Here is a 16,276-nt window from a genome sequence, read left to right on the forward strand (position 1 = left end):
GCGAAATTATTTAAAGTCTTCATCAGATTCAAGGTCTCCAACCCCCATATGACCGATCACAAAATCGTATCAAAGAAATATCCACTGCAAAGGTACAAATCAAACTCATCTCGTACCCAACAAAACAGATCATCTTGATATCGACTGCATCCAAAAAAGGAGCTCCACGATTCCCTCGAGATGGATGATAGTTTGCCATATATAGGTTTCTTTCTGTTTCTTTGATGTGATACTAGTAATGTAAACGTAGGAGAGATAAACTGAGGACTTTCTTGTTTTGTTTCAAAGCTTTCGAACGTTCAATAAATATGTAGCTAGTATAACTGGCTCTTATTTTGATGCAAAGCTAAGGGAACCATTCGGGTGACTGATTGACTCAAGTCATCGAAATTACTTTACACAAAAAACACGGTGGTTTTGTTCGATGTAACTTCTTACTCTCTTTGCCTTTTGTCCTCAAACGTGTCTACAGGTCTTATTGAAACACCGCAATCCAAAGCTCACGGGTGACTAGCATATTGTCATGTATAGATAGATAAATATGTGATTTTTGATAATTTTATGGGCTGCTCACTAACGCAAAGAACACTGTCTTGGTGCCCTAATTCCCCACGAACCCAAACAATCCTATCTACAATTGTTGACTTTTACACAAAAGAAACAAAGGGCTCAAGATATGACATATGCCATCTGAGGAATTGTTGATCAAGGGCTTATCAATCTAAATCACATTCATTGGAACATCTATGAGTTCTCTTATATAGTGAACATTTGTGTGTATGTATCACTATGAAGGGAAGATAATCCCAATGGGATTGGTCTGATGTTTTTTGTTTACGAGGACTTCCGCCGCCCCAAGGTGGATCTCAGCCTTGACTCTTGAGTGATTTTTGAGACCTTGATGTGGTTCTATTGTCATTCCACCACCAGATTTACAAACCAAATCCCACTGAGCTGGGCTATATAAACCATTGACAAGCGATAGGGGATTGATTTGCTATTTCTCAGGGGATATGTATGTACATACTTTTTGGTACCCCTTTTGAAGCACTTTGTCTTGATTGATCTGATTGTGAGAAAGTCTGAATTGAATGAAGAGATAGAGTTACGATTTAAGTATTTTGATAATCAATTTTGAGGTTTTGTTTCTAAAGTTCTTCATTTTGATTTTGATTTTGATTTGAAACCCCATCGAAAATTCAAAGCTCAAGCTTTAAAACTAATTACTTCTCGTTGACTTTTATTTCTTCATCTTCATCTTCATCTTCACTTTCTAAAAGCTTTAAGTTCAAATCAAACTCATAAACCAATGGCGTATGTCTTTACAAACCAATCGATTCATACTTGACTTTAGCTAATATACATATGAATATCTTTTTTCATTTAGTCAGGTCGAACAATACTTGACCGATCATTTGCATTCCTCAAAAGAACGTCTACTTGATGATCCTTCTCATCCACTCAACTCAGCTGTTCCTTCAAGGTTTGTTTCAATCTCCTCTTTACTTTATGGTCATCGAGACCTGGATCTGATTTGTTTCTTTTTGACCTTTTCAGACCTGGTCCAGAGTTAGACATCAAGTATCATGGTTTACCTGAACCTCCTCATTACATTTCACCTCAATCTCACGAAAATCATGATTCAATAGAGACCCAAGACAATTCAGTTGCTACTCGATCTCTTGAAGAAGATCGACCTACCGCTTCTGATCACGTTTCTGAACCCATTAAATCATCCGATATCGAAAAGGTCCCCGATCAAGATGTCGCTACCAAAGAAACCATCCCACATTCGACATCTGAGGTCGAAAAGGTTGCTGATCATGACGAGCCCGAAGAAGCTACCTCACACGTGATCTCTGAGGCCGAAAAGGTCCCTGATCATGAAGATACCGAGGAAATCGGCCCACATTCGACATCTGAGGTGGTCAAGGACTCTGTACCTGCTCCAATCTTCGAGGACACGGCAATGCCTGAAAAATCGAAACCTGTTCATGTGAATGAAGCAAGTGAAGAGCCGTCTATGGAGCCAGCGCCAACCCAAGAAGTCGTGGATCATCCAACTACCTCCGAAGAGCCTGCACCAGTTGAAGAAGCCGTTGAAGCTGAAGAGTCAAAATCTGTCCCCGAGCCGGTAGCTGTGGAAGAAGTATCTCCTGTGGAGGAACCGTCTACCATCACCGAGTCGGAGCCATTAACCAACGGGATTTCTCATGAAGAGGAGACTCCTAAGGAGGAATCGGAAGTGGTTCGATCCGAGCCAAACGGTATCGTTTCACAACCCTCGGTGAACCACAAACAACCTACCACCCAGACCGAGTCTAATGTCTCAACTCATGATTGGACAGACCTGACTCGACCTGAAGTACAATTTGCTCGTAAGTTTATCTTGGTGTCTCCTTGTTCAAATCAGGAGATCAGTGACTGAAATCGAGTGAATCCAGTCTGTTTGTTTGCCGTCCCATGGACCTCGCTCCTCATCACTTCTCGAACACTTAATCAAATCTGTTATATGATCTTCGATTGGCAACTCGTTCAACCAGTCACCGGTTTACTTCTCTCCGTCTTGGCTCCTTCAATGCTTTATACAAGTTTGATTGCTGTCTTTATTAGTCTCTTGAGTCAATCTTCAACAGATCCTTAAGCAGTTTAAAATCCTTGTTTTTTTTCACAAATAAATTAGAATCGATTCACTTTTACTTTTTCTTTTTTTCTTCAATTCATTTTTTTTTCTTTCAAAACTTATGCAAAGATCATGACAACAAAAAAATTGTCTTTTTCTTTTGTATATAGAAATCATCCTTATATACATCTACTTAATCTTTTCTTATATCATCTTACACATTATTATCATTCTGTTTGTTTGGTTTCCGGTTTCCTGTTTTCCTTTTTTGCGTTGAGATATGAAATGCTAATGATAGTCTTCTACTTATGATTTTGTATGACTTTGATACTCTTGATCTTTTTTTTTGTTTTGTTTCTGATCTATAGCAAAGAAAAAAAAATCCGTTTTTTGATGATGTTTCGGCTTTATAGGCTTTCTCTTTGCTAGATTGCAAGTATCTTTCATGGGATCTGGTAGTCATTTGATTATCAAGTAGTCTTCAAATAACAAAACATGTTGTGTTGTATGGTACCACAGCACATTGCTCCTATGTACAAATGTGCATTGAGCATTCAGCTCAATCAAGGTCTCCGAATCAAAAAAGACACGTTTTTCTTGATTGAGCTGTGGATATAGAGACTGGGTGATTACCTCAAGGTGGTTCACAGCTTTAGATCTAGAAGCTGGTCCGTGCATTGACACAAGGTAATCGAAGTGATAGGTCTGTTGACCCTGATCGGGTTTTCACAGTGTCAGTATCAAGAGGTATTATTGCTGAAAACCTCCTTTGCTTCTTTACCTTCATCCCACTTTAACTTTGTCAATTCTTATTTTCCAGTCATCACTGATACCACTTATACTTTCTTCTCCTACATATCAGCATTACCTTTTTTTTATTGTTTCAAACGTGAGGTTTATGGTCATATCTTTGCAGCTTTTTTTGTATCTGCTCTTTTAATTGACCTGTTGTGGTATTTTTTTAATTTCATATTTACTGATAATCAAATACCAAAGAATTAAAAATATGGTTCCTATATCTTTGGATATAGATAGTAGAAAAAATGATATATTTATAGCTTTTTTATTTTGAGTCTGAGGGAAAACAAAGAAGACAAAATGGATAGAGAAACAAGCGAAAAAGAAATCTATATTGATGAGGAACGTTGAGGCCATGGTGATAATGTGATCATCAATGATGATACGATCACTTATGTCGAGAGGAAGAGTGTATCTAGGACAGTCCACTCAAGGATACGCTGTGTAGTAAGAAATTGTTGTGAGCTGATTCAAAGTGACCCATCAGGTTATGAAGAACAAAAACTTACGAGGGACATAGGGGCCTGAATACATGTAGGGGATTCCTACAGCAGCTGCCAAGTTGATACGGCCGTCTCCAGTGATCCTGGTCCCAGCCACCCGAGACACTGGCATCTTCAAATCTGATCGACAGTATACACAAATCATATTCTTCCCTTGAAGGTTGAGATGCTTAGCGTACTGAGAATAAAAAAATGACCACGGGGTTAATGATTGGCTAGCTCTAGGCAGTGTGTTGGTGGAAGAAAGAGAGTGATGAACAAACCTTGTGATGACATTCTGCGTGCCAACTATTCCCACAAACCTTGTCACAAAACATCAAGTCTTGAGCTGGTTCAGAGAGTAGTTTGTCGTAACAAATTGGACAATCATCTTCTTCTCCAATAGGCTTTCTACGTGATGCGAGATCTCCAGAGGCTTTGGACTGTGATTTTACATCAGCATAAATTGACCTCACAAGTGCAGAGGTTGGGACAACAGGAGCTTCTGGAGCTGTAGAGAAGATGTTTTCAACCTCCGTACTCAATAGCGCCCTAAGGATGTTAAGAAGGATGGTGCAAGTGAGATCGGGATTTGAGTATGTTAGTGGGATTGTTGGACCTTTCTGGATTTACTTACTTCTGGAAGTACCATGGCAATTTGGGTGACACTCCAAGTACTTTGATGAAGACGAATCTTTGTATCAGAACAACATGCAGTAAGTATAAGTGACCACACAGTGCTACTATCGGTAGTAGTTGGACTCGGAGAGGTTTGAATTTGGAAGAATAACGAGGTGTGATGACCTACAGGAGATGCTTGCAGACATATCCATTCAGCCAATCCGGACAGTCGCAACGGGGCGATTGATCAACAACGAGATTATAAAGCTATCAGAGCAATTATCTCGTCAACACTCATGATTGACGACCTGGAGTGGGACGGAGTAATATTTCTGAGGTTTGAATCTCTCTCACGTTTCCTGTATTACCGAGTACTCCAAATTTCTCGCACAAAGGACCCACTCGATCCCGGCCAGCCAGCCAGAGCTTTTGTGTCATAACTCGGTGAAGACGCTCTCGGACTTTCTACAATGGATAAAGAAATTCAAAGGCGAGTCATCAGAGATTATGTCTAGGTCAGCTTTTAGCTTTGATGTGGTCGCTCACAACTGAACACTTGGGGCGCCACCGAGCCTTTCGTTTCTCACCTCCACGCTGGTGTGGAGGTGCCGGGAAGGGTCCGTCGTGCTCTGGGTCCCATTGAGGGTGAACAGGCCACCGGGAAGGCGTTGCATCCGATCGACCGGTTGGGTGGGTAGGCTGATAAGACGTGAACTCATCCTGATACGAATAATCACTGTGTGAGTCGTCAGTCGGCATTCTGAATTTTATGGAGGTGGTGAAGTTTGGACAGAAAAATTGGAACAATCGTTCTGCTTGCGCTTTTTTAAACTTGATTCGAATGTACTTTTCAAAAAAAGAACCACATCATGGGTGATCAGAAAAATCCACACTGGCTACTTTCTTGAAACAGGGTCGGAAGGAATGGCAGCTAGAGCCACGGTGGCAATCAAGCTTAATTTGGCATATGTGCCCATATGAGCTTTCTCAGAGCCGCTATGAGTAGCTAAATCCGGTTGAATGAAGTGTTTCTTTGTCTTGAGAGAAAAGTTGACTTTGCCTTTTGTTGCAGAGCTTGGGTGATTTACTTGTTCAATCGAAAGGGAAAAAGATTCAAATGCAAAGTGTTCCAATATGAAATTTTCACCGGATTTTATTTGATTGAAGTGCATTCCAAGAGACACTCGATTCAGGATTTATTGTTTGTATCATTTGACTCAAAGCATGAATGGAGAGGAAATGGGTTTTTTATAGGGACCCAATCTCGCGATACACCATGAGCCTAGGATATGCCTTGCGCCATCTCCAGGCAAAGTAATCTCAGTCAAATCACCTGTGTAAATACTGGTAAACCCTTGACCTACATCATATCACAGGTCATGGGCCTCTATAAATTCAACATGGTCCTACTGTAGAATTTTGGAGCTCCATACCACTAGAGAACACGGGAAGCAAGACAATGAAGTGTGGACACGGACAAGTTTATGGATTCTTTCATATTTCACATTTACCACCTTACGTGGATACCCAAGAATGACAGATGATTTTCATCTTCGACAGTTTTGAAGTGTGTAGAATATATGATGATTTAATATCTTCGTTTTTGTCGGGCCTGCAAGTAAGATAAAGATGGAAAAAAGAATAGAGAGAAAAAGAAAACAAGATCAATCTGAATTGACGAGGAACCCTACACCAACGCTCAAGGCCATGATGATCAAATGAACATATAATGCAGGCATATGGCAAAAGGAAGAGGTAGTGCATCCATGATACAATCCATAGGTGTCCACGCAAGATTACGCTGTATGTCAAGAAATTGTTCTGAGCTGGCTTGGTCTGACCCAGTATATGATAAAAACAAAAACTTACGAGGAGCATAGCGATGTGGGTAGACGTAACCGAGCCCTGCAGCTCTTCCAAGGTTGACGTAGCCGCCCTTGTAACTCCCATCCAACTCGGATCCTGGCATCTTCCAATCTGCTCGACAGTAAACGCAGATGACCTTCTTGCCGTCATTTCTGAGAGTTTTGACATACTAAGAATAAGAACGGATTGTCAATAAATTACTAGCTCAATAAAGAAGATGGTTGTTAGATGAAAGAAGGAAGGTTTGAACAAACGTCTTGAACACAATGTTCATGCAATCCCTTCCCACAACCTTTGACACAAAAGACCAGACCTTGGGTCGAGTTGCACGGTAGATTTTCATAGCAGATAGGACATTCATCTCCTTCTTCAATGGGCCTTCGTTGTGATGGGACCTCTTCGGAATCATTGGTCTGAGACTCGCGCTTCTTGGCAGCATAGGCGTTCCACAAACGCCGAGCTATTGGATCAACAGGATATTTGATTTCTGGAGCTTTAGAGAAGATTCTTTCAACCTCTTTAGTCAAGAGAGCCCTGAAAATGATCAAAAGCAACGAAAAAATGGGTTTAAAATGTATACCAGCTACATTTTGATCAAGTGAATGAGGCCGTGAGGATTCTAGGTATATTTGACTTACTTCTGGTAGAACCACGGTGATACTAGTGGTACTTTAAGCACTTTGATGAACACAAATCTGTGTATCAAAACATGTAGTCAGCAAAATTGACCATATATAAGTTGGATAAGATTTTGCCTGTGAATAGCCTACAAGATATGCTTGCAGATATATCCTTTGCGCCAATCCGGACAGGTGCAACTGGGTAATTGATTTATGATAACTTTAAAAACCTATTGTTAATTTATGAGGTTCTGTCAACATCCAACATTATCAAACTGGGGGAAAGGGATAATGTCTAAGCTTGAACGTCTCTCACGTAGTAGGTAGTACCGGATACTGCAAATTCCTTATGCGAGGCACTGACCACAGTAGCGTGGTCAAGGATATACATATCTTGATATATCGCTCGCCAAATACGCTCTTGGACTTTCTATTTTGGATATATGTCAAAAGAGGTTAGACATCAGATGCCGCTTCTGAGTAAGTTTATTGGGTTGATGAGCTTGCTCACGATTGAACTGGAAGAGCGCCACGAACCCAGTCGTTTCTCGTCTCCACGTTTGCTCGGAGGTTTTAAAAAGATTATGCCGGGGTGAGGATCGTATCGCTCATGGATGGGATACCGGCGAGACGAATTTGATGAACTGGTAGGCGAATGAGTTGAGTAAGGTGTGGACTCTTGATGATTCCCTCTTGCTGAGCGGTCAGGAGCCATTATGAGAGTTGTGAATGTGGTGAACTTCAATTGTTGGAGATGTGGTGGGATTGCTCTGCAGGTGCTATTTGAGGTCGAGTCGAATAGACTTTTTCAGAGTCTGGGCAGCCAGCAAAATCCATAATGGTTATATAGTTTTTTGCAACACGGCCAGGAGGATTGGCAGCTAGGGCCACGGTGGTAAGAATGATTAATTTGGCATGTGTGCTCATAAAAGCTTCCTCAGAGCCGCAAAAAGCGACCAAATCTGGTTGCCTAAAATACCTCTATGTCTTATTGATGACCTTCTATCTCGGTATTGGTCAAAGTGATCGTAACAATCAAAAAGGGAAAGAGATTTTGATGTAAATTATCCAAAGACGGAATCCAGCTTGACTTCAATCAATTGGAGTGCATGAGATTCGATTTAGATTTTGTTTTCCACTCTACTTTTCCGCATGTTTGACTTCACTGATGAGCTGTCAAGAAACTGTTTGCCTATAAAGACCAATCAACGTCTCATAGAATTTCCGGTCTTCATCTGATTCCTAAGCAGGAAAATGGGTTACAAGCTGGGTTTTTGCAAACCCTCTTTTGTTTGGCCTTTTCTTCTAAGTCGTTCAAGATCAATTTCATTTATGAGTGCTTTTGTTTTCTTTCTTGCAAAAAAGCTTTGTTGCTTGATCAAACATGCCGATCAATGAAGGAAAGTCAATGACCGAGCAAAGGTCTGGACTATGACACCTTATCTTTCTATAACGGTCAGTTTCATGTTGGGGAACTAAAGTTACAAAAAGTGAAAAAAAATAGCGGCGTCAAAATCTTCTCTTGAGTTTGCCAGATGAAGCCCCGAGAAAGTCAAGAGATAGAGTGCTGTGAGATGAGCGCGAGCTCAACATGTATGCTGGCATCAACTGTCTACAAAAATCTCTGCGAGGTTTTCAAGCCCGCAGGAATCGAACTGAAGGTCTGCAGGCAAGGATGGCTTTCTCATTAGGAAGAATTAGCAAACAGTCCACAATTCCACATGAGAAGCGGAGTACACTTATCCGCTTTTCAACAAAAGGGTAAAATCAAACAAACATCATTCACCACCCAATCAAAGAGCATAAAGCTAGCTGATAAGGTTGTACATGACCACAAAATACATCTATTCAAGAAAGTCACACAAAAAATCAAAGTCATAATGATCAAGTCATCATCAATGGTAATAAGACCGTCCACGGCGAGGAGGATCTAATCCCAATTCAGGATACATCCAATAATAATCGGAGGCTGTGTATCAACCATAATGTTTGAAGTTAATTCATAGTGATTCAAAAGATGGTAGGAACAAAAACTTACGAGAGACATAAGGAGCCGCTTCAGGAATTCCTGCTGCAGCTGCCATATTGAGGTAGCCATCCTCTGTGATTTTGGTACCTGCAACAGCATTGGACTCTGGCGCCTTCCAATCTGCTCGACAGTAGACGCAAATCACCGGCTTACGTTGTCCCTTTAGATTATTGGCGTACTGATGATAGAAAAAGGCCATGTTATAAATTATTGTCTAGCACAACGGAAGGTGATAGTATCTTGATGCCAAAAAAAAAGTTATGAACAGACCTGTTGGTGACACTCTGCGTGCAAACCTTTCCCACAACCATCCTCACAGAAAACTATGTCTTTGGTCGAGTCGCAAGGAAGTTCCTCGTAACAAATCGGACAATCATCTCCTTCTTCAATAGGCTTTCTGCGTGATGGAACTTCTAGAGCAGCATCCACCGGTGCTTTACCTGTCGCAGCAGCATAGACTGATCTCAAATGTTGAGATGTTGGGTCATTGGGAGCTTCTGGAGCTGCAGAGAATATATCCTCGAGCTCGTTCGTCAATAGCGCCCTGAAAACCATCGAGTGAATGATGCAGTTGAGTTTAGTATATGGATTCAAGTGTTTGGAGATTTTGGAATTGACTTACGGCTGATAGTACAGTTGCGATGAGATTGGAACTCCAAGTACTTTGATAAAGACGAATCTGTGGATCAGAACATGAAATAAGCAACTGATCAAACGGTTGTCGTAGTACATTATGAGTCTAGAAAAAATGACTGTGATAACTTACAGGAGATGTTTGCAAATATTTCCCTTGAGCCAATCCGGACAAGTACAACTAGGCATTTGATTAACAACCACTGTGTAGATCTATGTAAGGATTTATAGAAGGCGTTGTTAAAGCTCAAGGCTATCAAAGTCGGTCAAAGGAATTTGATTCAAGTTTTGAACTTCTCTCACATTTCCTGTCGAGCCGAGAACTTGAAATTCTTCATGTAAGTCAGTACCCACACGAGTGCGGTCAACCATGAAGAACCTTTGGACCATGACTCGGGCAAGACGCTCTTGAACTTTCTACTTGAGACATAAGTGAAAAAGGATGGGTCATCAGAAAGCCGCGTCTCCTCAAGCTTTGATTTTTGATAAGAATGCTGACGATTGAACAGGTAGCACGCCATCGACTCATTCGTTTTTCTGGTGACTTCACCCGTGGGTCCTTTCGAGATGATGGAAAGGTTGTGTTGTGGTGTGGGTCCAATCGTGGGTGGACAGGGAACATGGAAGACCTCGCATCTGAACGACTGGTAGACGGATAATTTTCAGAAGATGTGGACTCATGGCAATACCCATAATCTCGTTGACGGTTGCACGAAGGAGGCATTTTGAAGTTTATGGATGGGATGAAGTTCAAAGGAACAAACAAAAAAATGCTCTGAAGTTTAACGCGCTCTTATGGAAATGTTTAAACTTCCGAGTGCAGACCAAAGGGGGTTTTATTGTCAAATCTTAGGTCCTAAGAGGCCTTAAGGTTTTTGATTTATCAAATTTAGAGGTTTTATCAGCATCTATTGCTGAGTGAATTTGAATTGAGCTGCGAGCTTCAGATTCAAAAGAGTTCACCCAAAGGCTCAAAAAATTTATAACCACGAATAGCTAGTCAGTGAGTGAAGTCAATCCATTCTTAAACTGAAGTTCATATCTTGACACTGTTCTTCACTTAACAGAGACATTATATCACATCATCAACATGCCAATCTTTACCAATCTACGACCATTTGTTCGACTCTTTTCAACTCAGCCAGTTCACCATTTTCCACTTCAACCCGCTAAACAAAGAAAGACAACACCTTTTAGGCATCCAAAGCGCCCTCATATCATCGATCCTATCAACATCGATCCCACTGCTCGAGTCTTCTCCTTGACTGAGGATCCCGACATCTTATTTGTGGTTAGAGAACCGAAAAGTCTCAAGACATTGGATTACGGAAGTCTCTCCCGCGACCCATTCGAGTCTCTCGAAGGCGAACCAAATCCATCTGACTCTACACCATCATCTCATTTACCCGGGCTATCACATCCGATCCTTTCTGCCGCCTCACCAACGGTATCTACATACCTTCCACCACCTCTTCGCTCTCCTCCTCAACATCCCGAGTCACTCACTCCTGAAATTCTTCAAGAAATCCGTTTGCTGAGACCTACTCATTCTTTAACACAACTGAGTAAAAAATTCGGTGTTTCTCGGATCTCGATTCAAATGTTAGGGTTTGGTGATGAAGAATCTAGAACTCAGATTGCTTTACGAAATGAGCTTAGAAATCAACGAAGGGAGAAACGATGGAGTGTGTCAAAATTGGCTCGGAGGGAGGAGAAGCGAGCTAGGCGAAGCTTATGGTGATCAGTCATTCTGTGTAATCCAAAAAACCGTAGAGGAATCTTTTACATCTTGGCTTCTTCGTCCTTGCGGGCTATCAAAATCAGGAGATAGTATGACCATAAATAACCACTGCCCTGGTGGCACGTCTCTGACTCCCGAGGCCAAATTTTGCCGTGTGCCTATGAAATATGTGAGAGCATGCTTCGGATTGTTGTGATTGTGTTCGGACCACCGGGAGTGCACTTAGTGCGGGAGCTTGGGTCTCTATTTTCATGCCATCGCGTAGTAGGAGAATATTACCGGGTGTGCAACTCTGAAGACGGCTCCGCCTGTGTCCTTCATAGCATATTTTGCGCCCAGAGGCGACTTATGCCCTCTCTACAGACTGCAGCCAACTTTGATGGGTAAGCACAAGTCTATGTATGAATGAAAGTCGCTTCTCGGCAATGACGGCACGGAAGCCAACAGCCATCGGACTGCTAACACTTGAGCTGGTGAGTGGCTCGTGACCAATCTTTGAAGTTGCAAGAAAACTTTAATCAAATTGGTGAGATGAGATTCACTTGGGTCTGCGTTCTGATTGTAATCACGCTACTTTCTCCCTCTTTCTCAATCAAAAACCGCTTCGATTCAAGCCGGCCAACGGCTTTTTATGAAACTGAACTCTATACACGATTTTAACGCTGGCGAGGAATAGGACACTAGAAAAAATTGGAATATTCACACAGAGACGTTTTCAAACACTGAGTCGTACGTGATGTTTATTAGGATATTACCGGTGCATATAGGTAGACAAACTTGAAGGCTGATTCTAGAAGATGAGTAGGTGATGGATTTACCGTGACGCGATCTTGCTTCCGATAGGTACTCATTGGGTTCTCTCACTCTTTGGGTAAACAAAGGAGACTCCTGTGTAAATAAAAGTCATCCTCCTAGATCATAGCCAATCTCCTTTCAATGGATTCACCAGATTAGGCTTATCTATGAATTCATTTCAATCTTAACGGTGGGTGAATTTTGCTGAATCAAGAACCATGGAACGAGTGTACATCGCTGATGAATAACGAACCCCAACACCTTGGGTGTTTGGGAATGCGAAACTATTCAAGAGGTGGTGACATTCTATCGGTTCGAACATCCTTCTCAGCCTTGCTCGCCTTACCTGTTCTTCTTCGACCGGTTGTGGTGTTATAGGATACCACTTATACCTTGAGCCCTACATCCCGCAATACTTTCACTTTTGCAAAGTTCATCTGTGACTGTTTGCTCACAGGAATCGCTGCGATTTCAGGAGGTTCAAGCTGATTGGATAGCACACTCTAAAGATGAAGGGGGAGATCTTAACAATTGTCATGTGAGTAAATAGGATGTCATTCTTTCTGCTTAAGTCTCGAAAGATCCAGAGATTTTACGATGAAGACTGACTCAGCTCATAAACATTTAAACTCGCATAAATACCACCCATAGCACCGTGGTTGGATGTATAGGTCAGGTGAGTTGCAAACCCCTTCCAGCTGCATGTCTCATGAGGTGGCAGCATTCTAATTGTTTTATATTCATATCTGTCTTGACGGTGATAGAATGCGGCCCTCTGTGTAAGGCATTTCCTCCATGTTCTAGAGTGAGCAAGTTCGTGAAGCGCAAAAGACTTGGCACTCAGTCGAACGAGACTTCTTACCATTCTACTCGACTCATTCAACTAATCATTTGACATTTTTCAGCTTGCTGGTTATATCTCTGCAATGCGTGGACTCATAGATGCGGATTGTCGAAAAAGGCTTAATAGACTGAATATGTGAGCTAAAGAGAAAATCACCTACCTATGAGGTCACACTGAAACTAATGATTAGAAAAACTTGCGGGTTTTGAAGCTGTTTGTTCACCCCAGCTCTTTTGTTTGGAAAAGTTGCTTTCAGTCTCACACCAGATACATTGAAGAGCTTATGGGGTACGTCACACCCAGATATTCTTCTCAGTTTTCTAATCCTGCATAGATTTTCAAACGACTGATGTTTGCTCAATTTTCAATCCGTGGTTTGATTGGCGCTGGGTTACAGTTGTTCCAGTAGGATTCTTTCTTGTTACCGGGTTATCTGCTCTCGCCGGTTTAATACTTTCAGGTATCTTTAGAGCGAACACAAGCCAGAGAGCCATCATTGTGTCTGGTTCAATGTTCATGAATACCAACACTATTCCAGTGGCTCTGATACAGAGTCTTTCAATGTCTCTGCCGATCTTGAAATCAAACCCGGATGACAAAGCCGAAGATGTGAGCGTTCTGGTTCTTCTTATCTATTTTATCCACCTAGTTGACGATGATCTTACACCGAATATTTTCTCAGCAATTAGCAAGGGCTCTTTCATATCTGTTGGTATACGGACTTCTGGGATCATTTGTGAGGTGGTCGCTTGGGGTCAAACTTTTTGAATCAGCCAATGAAAAAATGGAACAGATGCTATCAGACGCAAAACATGTTCATGAGATCGACGAAACCAAGTCCAATTCGAGTTTATCGAAGCCCACTCTCACTACGCCCTCTTCGGACGGCCAGAATCCCGTGTATCTGCATGAAAATCTTGATATCACAAGCTCACTCACATCACAAGCTCTACAATCTCCGCTGATCACTAGTGAAATAAGGTCTCCGAATGAAGATACGATACGGACACCTTTTTTGGCTCAAAATGAACGCGGCTCAGAAAACTGTAATTTGTAAGCTTATCGTCACATTTTTGCCAATATATTTTATCTCGCTAAGAATTGCTCGATTCCTCTCAACATGTCTGTACATTGAAGTAATTCGACTTGCTCCTGTGAATCGTGTAACTTGAACAAAGGAACCAGATTTGAAGATGAACCGGCGTGTTTCCAATCACCAAACAGAGGATCTACACTGACAGAAAAGACATTGGTCGACACCCCACCTATCGCAAAAGATCTCGAATCCGAAGTCCCGATAAATGATTCATTCCATCAAAAAATAAGTAAGGGTTTTCTCCAGGTCTCGAAGGGCGTGAAGGACATCTTGAATCCACCGTTGTAAGTGAAAGACCTCTAACTACACATGAACCAGCGTAGGAATCAGACTCCTGAATAAACTTCGATCAGCTGATGTCAAAGGACTTGCAATAGAATTTCAGCCACGGCAGCCGTCATTGTCGCGTGCATACCACCAGTCCAAGAGTTTTTGGGGAAAATATCGCCTCTACGTCAGTGAGTTATCATTCTATTTACAGTATGAGGCACGTAGCAAATGACCGATGGCTGTATCTCCACTTCTGAAATCCACAGTTTACTCAATATTGCAGGAAGCGTTTCAATTCCTCTGACTCTGATTGCTCTAGGTGAGTTTTGGCTTTGAAGATGAATCATCAAGATCCCTCATATCACTCACAACTAAAAAAATGCATCTTCCGTTACAGGGGCATATTTCTATCAACCTCTGGCATCTGAAATCGATCTAGAATCAGCTACCCCTATTTCGAAAAGTCCAACTCAAATTTCTCAGACTCAAGGGGAAAACAAAACGATAATCTTAACTCTGGTTTCTAGACAATTGATCACACCTCTCATCTTTATTCCAATCCTTGCATATCTCGTTATTTATAGTCATATTCTCGTATTTAAAGATCCTATCTTTGTCATGACGGCTGTATTAGTGATCGGTGGACCACCTGCGACCACTTTGGCTCAGATGAGTTCAAGGACCTGTGCTGATTTTGATAGGATGATCTCACGGATGCTTTTTTGGTCATTCTCATCTGTCACGTGAGTATATGCTTCGAAAGATAATTATGAGTGCAACGCTGTTTCAAAGCTTACGTGCTGATAGAACCTGCCTTCCAGTCCACTTACGACGATGGCGCTTACAGGTGCTGCACTTTATATACAGCAGCTTTCTCTTCGTTAAACGCGACTCTTCAAGATTTCTTACCTTGAATATTATCATGAGGAGAAAAATTTTCACCCTCACCCAACGAGTGCGGATCGTATCCCTGATATGGTACTACAGAAGTCTCACCCTGAGAACTTTTACTAACCCATGGATCGCAAGTCACATCAATCTAGGTGAATTGTCAATTCAAGTTGGTTTTTCTCAAGAACTGGTGTTTCCTAGTTTAATCCAATTCCGTTGAACCATATAGCAAATCTTTCTCAACTTTTCTTGTATCTTAATTTATTATTGATCATTGTAAAATTTTAAAAGCAGAGCTACTTGACTCTGAGTAGTAAAAATAGGTTTAGGTGAACTTTTACTTTGTCACATTTTCTATCATGATATGTTTTTGATGAAAAAAGTATCTAGTTGAGCACAAAATATGTATATCAGAATCAGCTTGCTGGATTTTTCTTTTGCTGTGAGTGGTATGTCAGACTATGATCTGGTGGTGATACAAATTACAACTTGGATGATCCTACAAACTCCGAGTTCTATCTTCCCAGGGACATAGCTTCATTCACCTCAGATTTAGATATTGGGATGTTTGTACTCTCAAAAGTCACATACCTTGACTTTATCTATCTGGTGATGTAGGCCACTGGCCCCACTGTTAAATAGATGCTAGGAAAACTCCACGCAACCAGCTTTGAAAGAAACCCCGAAAGCATGTGGTTGGGTTCACTTCTTCTGCCAGATTTCATGACCTGAAAACTTATCTCTTAGACAGGGAAATCAACAAGTATAAAGAGGTATTTAGCCCATACAAAGTAGAAGTTACTCATTCCAGTTAATATATTCCGTATCATTTTTTCAGCTCACTGATTTGCTAAGACTCAAGAAATACAACTTATTAACTGCTACATTGAAAACGTCCACGATCATCCTTCTGAAGAGATAAAAAAGAAACACAGCTGTCTGCGCAACCGAATATCAGCTATTACGT

At 41.4% G+C, this 16,276-nt stretch overlaps 6 protein-coding genes across 6 annotated transcripts; 3 read left to right on the plus strand and 3 right to left on the minus strand.

Annotated features, from left to right (window-relative positions):
* Nucleotides 1-1,309: 1,309 nt before the first annotated feature.
* MELLADRAFT_117635 (uncharacterized protein) lies at nt 1,310-3,016 on the plus strand (the record flags this gene model as incomplete). Its single annotated transcript, XM_007414539.1, has 4 exons — nt 1,310-1,314; nt 1,388-1,483; nt 1,558-2,378; nt 2,445-3,016. The coding sequence occupies 4 exons, from the start codon at nt 1,310-1,312 to the stop codon at nt 2,642-2,644; spliced, it is 1,122 nt and encodes a 373-aa protein (XP_007414601.1).
* Nucleotides 3,017-3,836: 820 nt separating this feature from the next.
* MELLADRAFT_110449 (uncharacterized protein) lies at nt 3,837-5,283 on the minus strand (the record flags this gene model as incomplete). The annotated part of the gene is made up of 7 exons (XM_007414600.1): nt 3,837-3,886; nt 3,931-4,102; nt 4,188-4,455; nt 4,541-4,597; nt 4,712-4,791; nt 4,879-4,989; nt 5,071-5,283. 7 exons carry the CDS (start codon nt 5,281-5,283, stop codon nt 3,837-3,839), a joined length of 951 nt encoding a protein of 316 aa, XP_007414662.1.
* A 955-nt stretch (nt 5,284-6,238) lies between these two features.
* MELLADRAFT_91661 (uncharacterized protein) lies at nt 6,239-7,725 on the minus strand (the record flags this gene model as incomplete). Its single annotated transcript, XM_007414599.1, has 7 exons — nt 6,239-6,345; nt 6,394-6,559; nt 6,645-6,924; nt 7,029-7,085; nt 7,161-7,240; nt 7,327-7,440; nt 7,522-7,725. The coding sequence occupies 7 exons, from the start codon at nt 7,723-7,725 to the stop codon at nt 6,239-6,241; spliced, it is 1,008 nt and encodes a 335-aa protein (XP_007414661.1).
* Nucleotides 7,726-8,675: 950 nt separating this feature from the next.
* Nucleotides 8,676-10,396, minus strand: MELLADRAFT_117636 (uncharacterized protein; the record flags this gene model as incomplete). The annotated part of the gene is made up of 7 exons (XM_007414598.1): nt 8,676-8,979; nt 9,049-9,217; nt 9,310-9,583; nt 9,662-9,718; nt 9,806-9,885; nt 9,976-10,089; nt 10,172-10,396. The coding sequence occupies 7 exons, from the start codon at nt 10,394-10,396 to the stop codon at nt 8,906-8,908; spliced, it is 993 nt and encodes a 330-aa protein (XP_007414660.1).
* Nucleotides 10,397-10,762: 366 nt separating this feature from the next.
* On the plus strand, nt 10,763-11,413 carry MELLADRAFT_91663 (uncharacterized protein; the record flags this gene model as incomplete). The annotated part of the gene is made up of 1 exon (XM_007414540.1): nt 10,763-11,413. One exon carries the CDS (start codon nt 10,763-10,765, stop codon nt 11,411-11,413), a length of 651 nt encoding a protein of 216 aa, XP_007414602.1.
* A 177-nt stretch (nt 11,414-11,590) lies between these two features.
* Nucleotides 11,591-15,332, plus strand: MELLADRAFT_110453 (uncharacterized protein; the record flags this gene model as incomplete). Its single annotated transcript, XM_007414541.1, has 12 exons — nt 11,591-11,796; nt 11,826-11,886; nt 12,666-12,746; nt 13,114-13,187; nt 13,264-13,340; nt 13,450-13,661; nt 13,735-14,105; nt 14,190-14,432; nt 14,526-14,606; nt 14,685-14,737; nt 14,816-15,161; nt 15,266-15,332. The coding sequence occupies 12 exons, from the start codon at nt 11,591-11,593 to the stop codon at nt 15,330-15,332; spliced, it is 1,872 nt and encodes a 623-aa protein (XP_007414603.1).
* Nucleotides 15,333-16,276: the final 944 nt, after the last annotated feature.

This window comes from Melampsora larici-populina (genome assembly GCF_000204055.1).
Source record: "Melampsora larici-populina 98AG31 unplaced genomic scaffold MELLAscaffold_44, whole genome shotgun sequence".
Taxonomy (NCBI): Eukaryota; Fungi; Basidiomycota; class Pucciniomycetes; order Pucciniales; family Melampsoraceae; genus Melampsora; species Melampsora laricis-populina.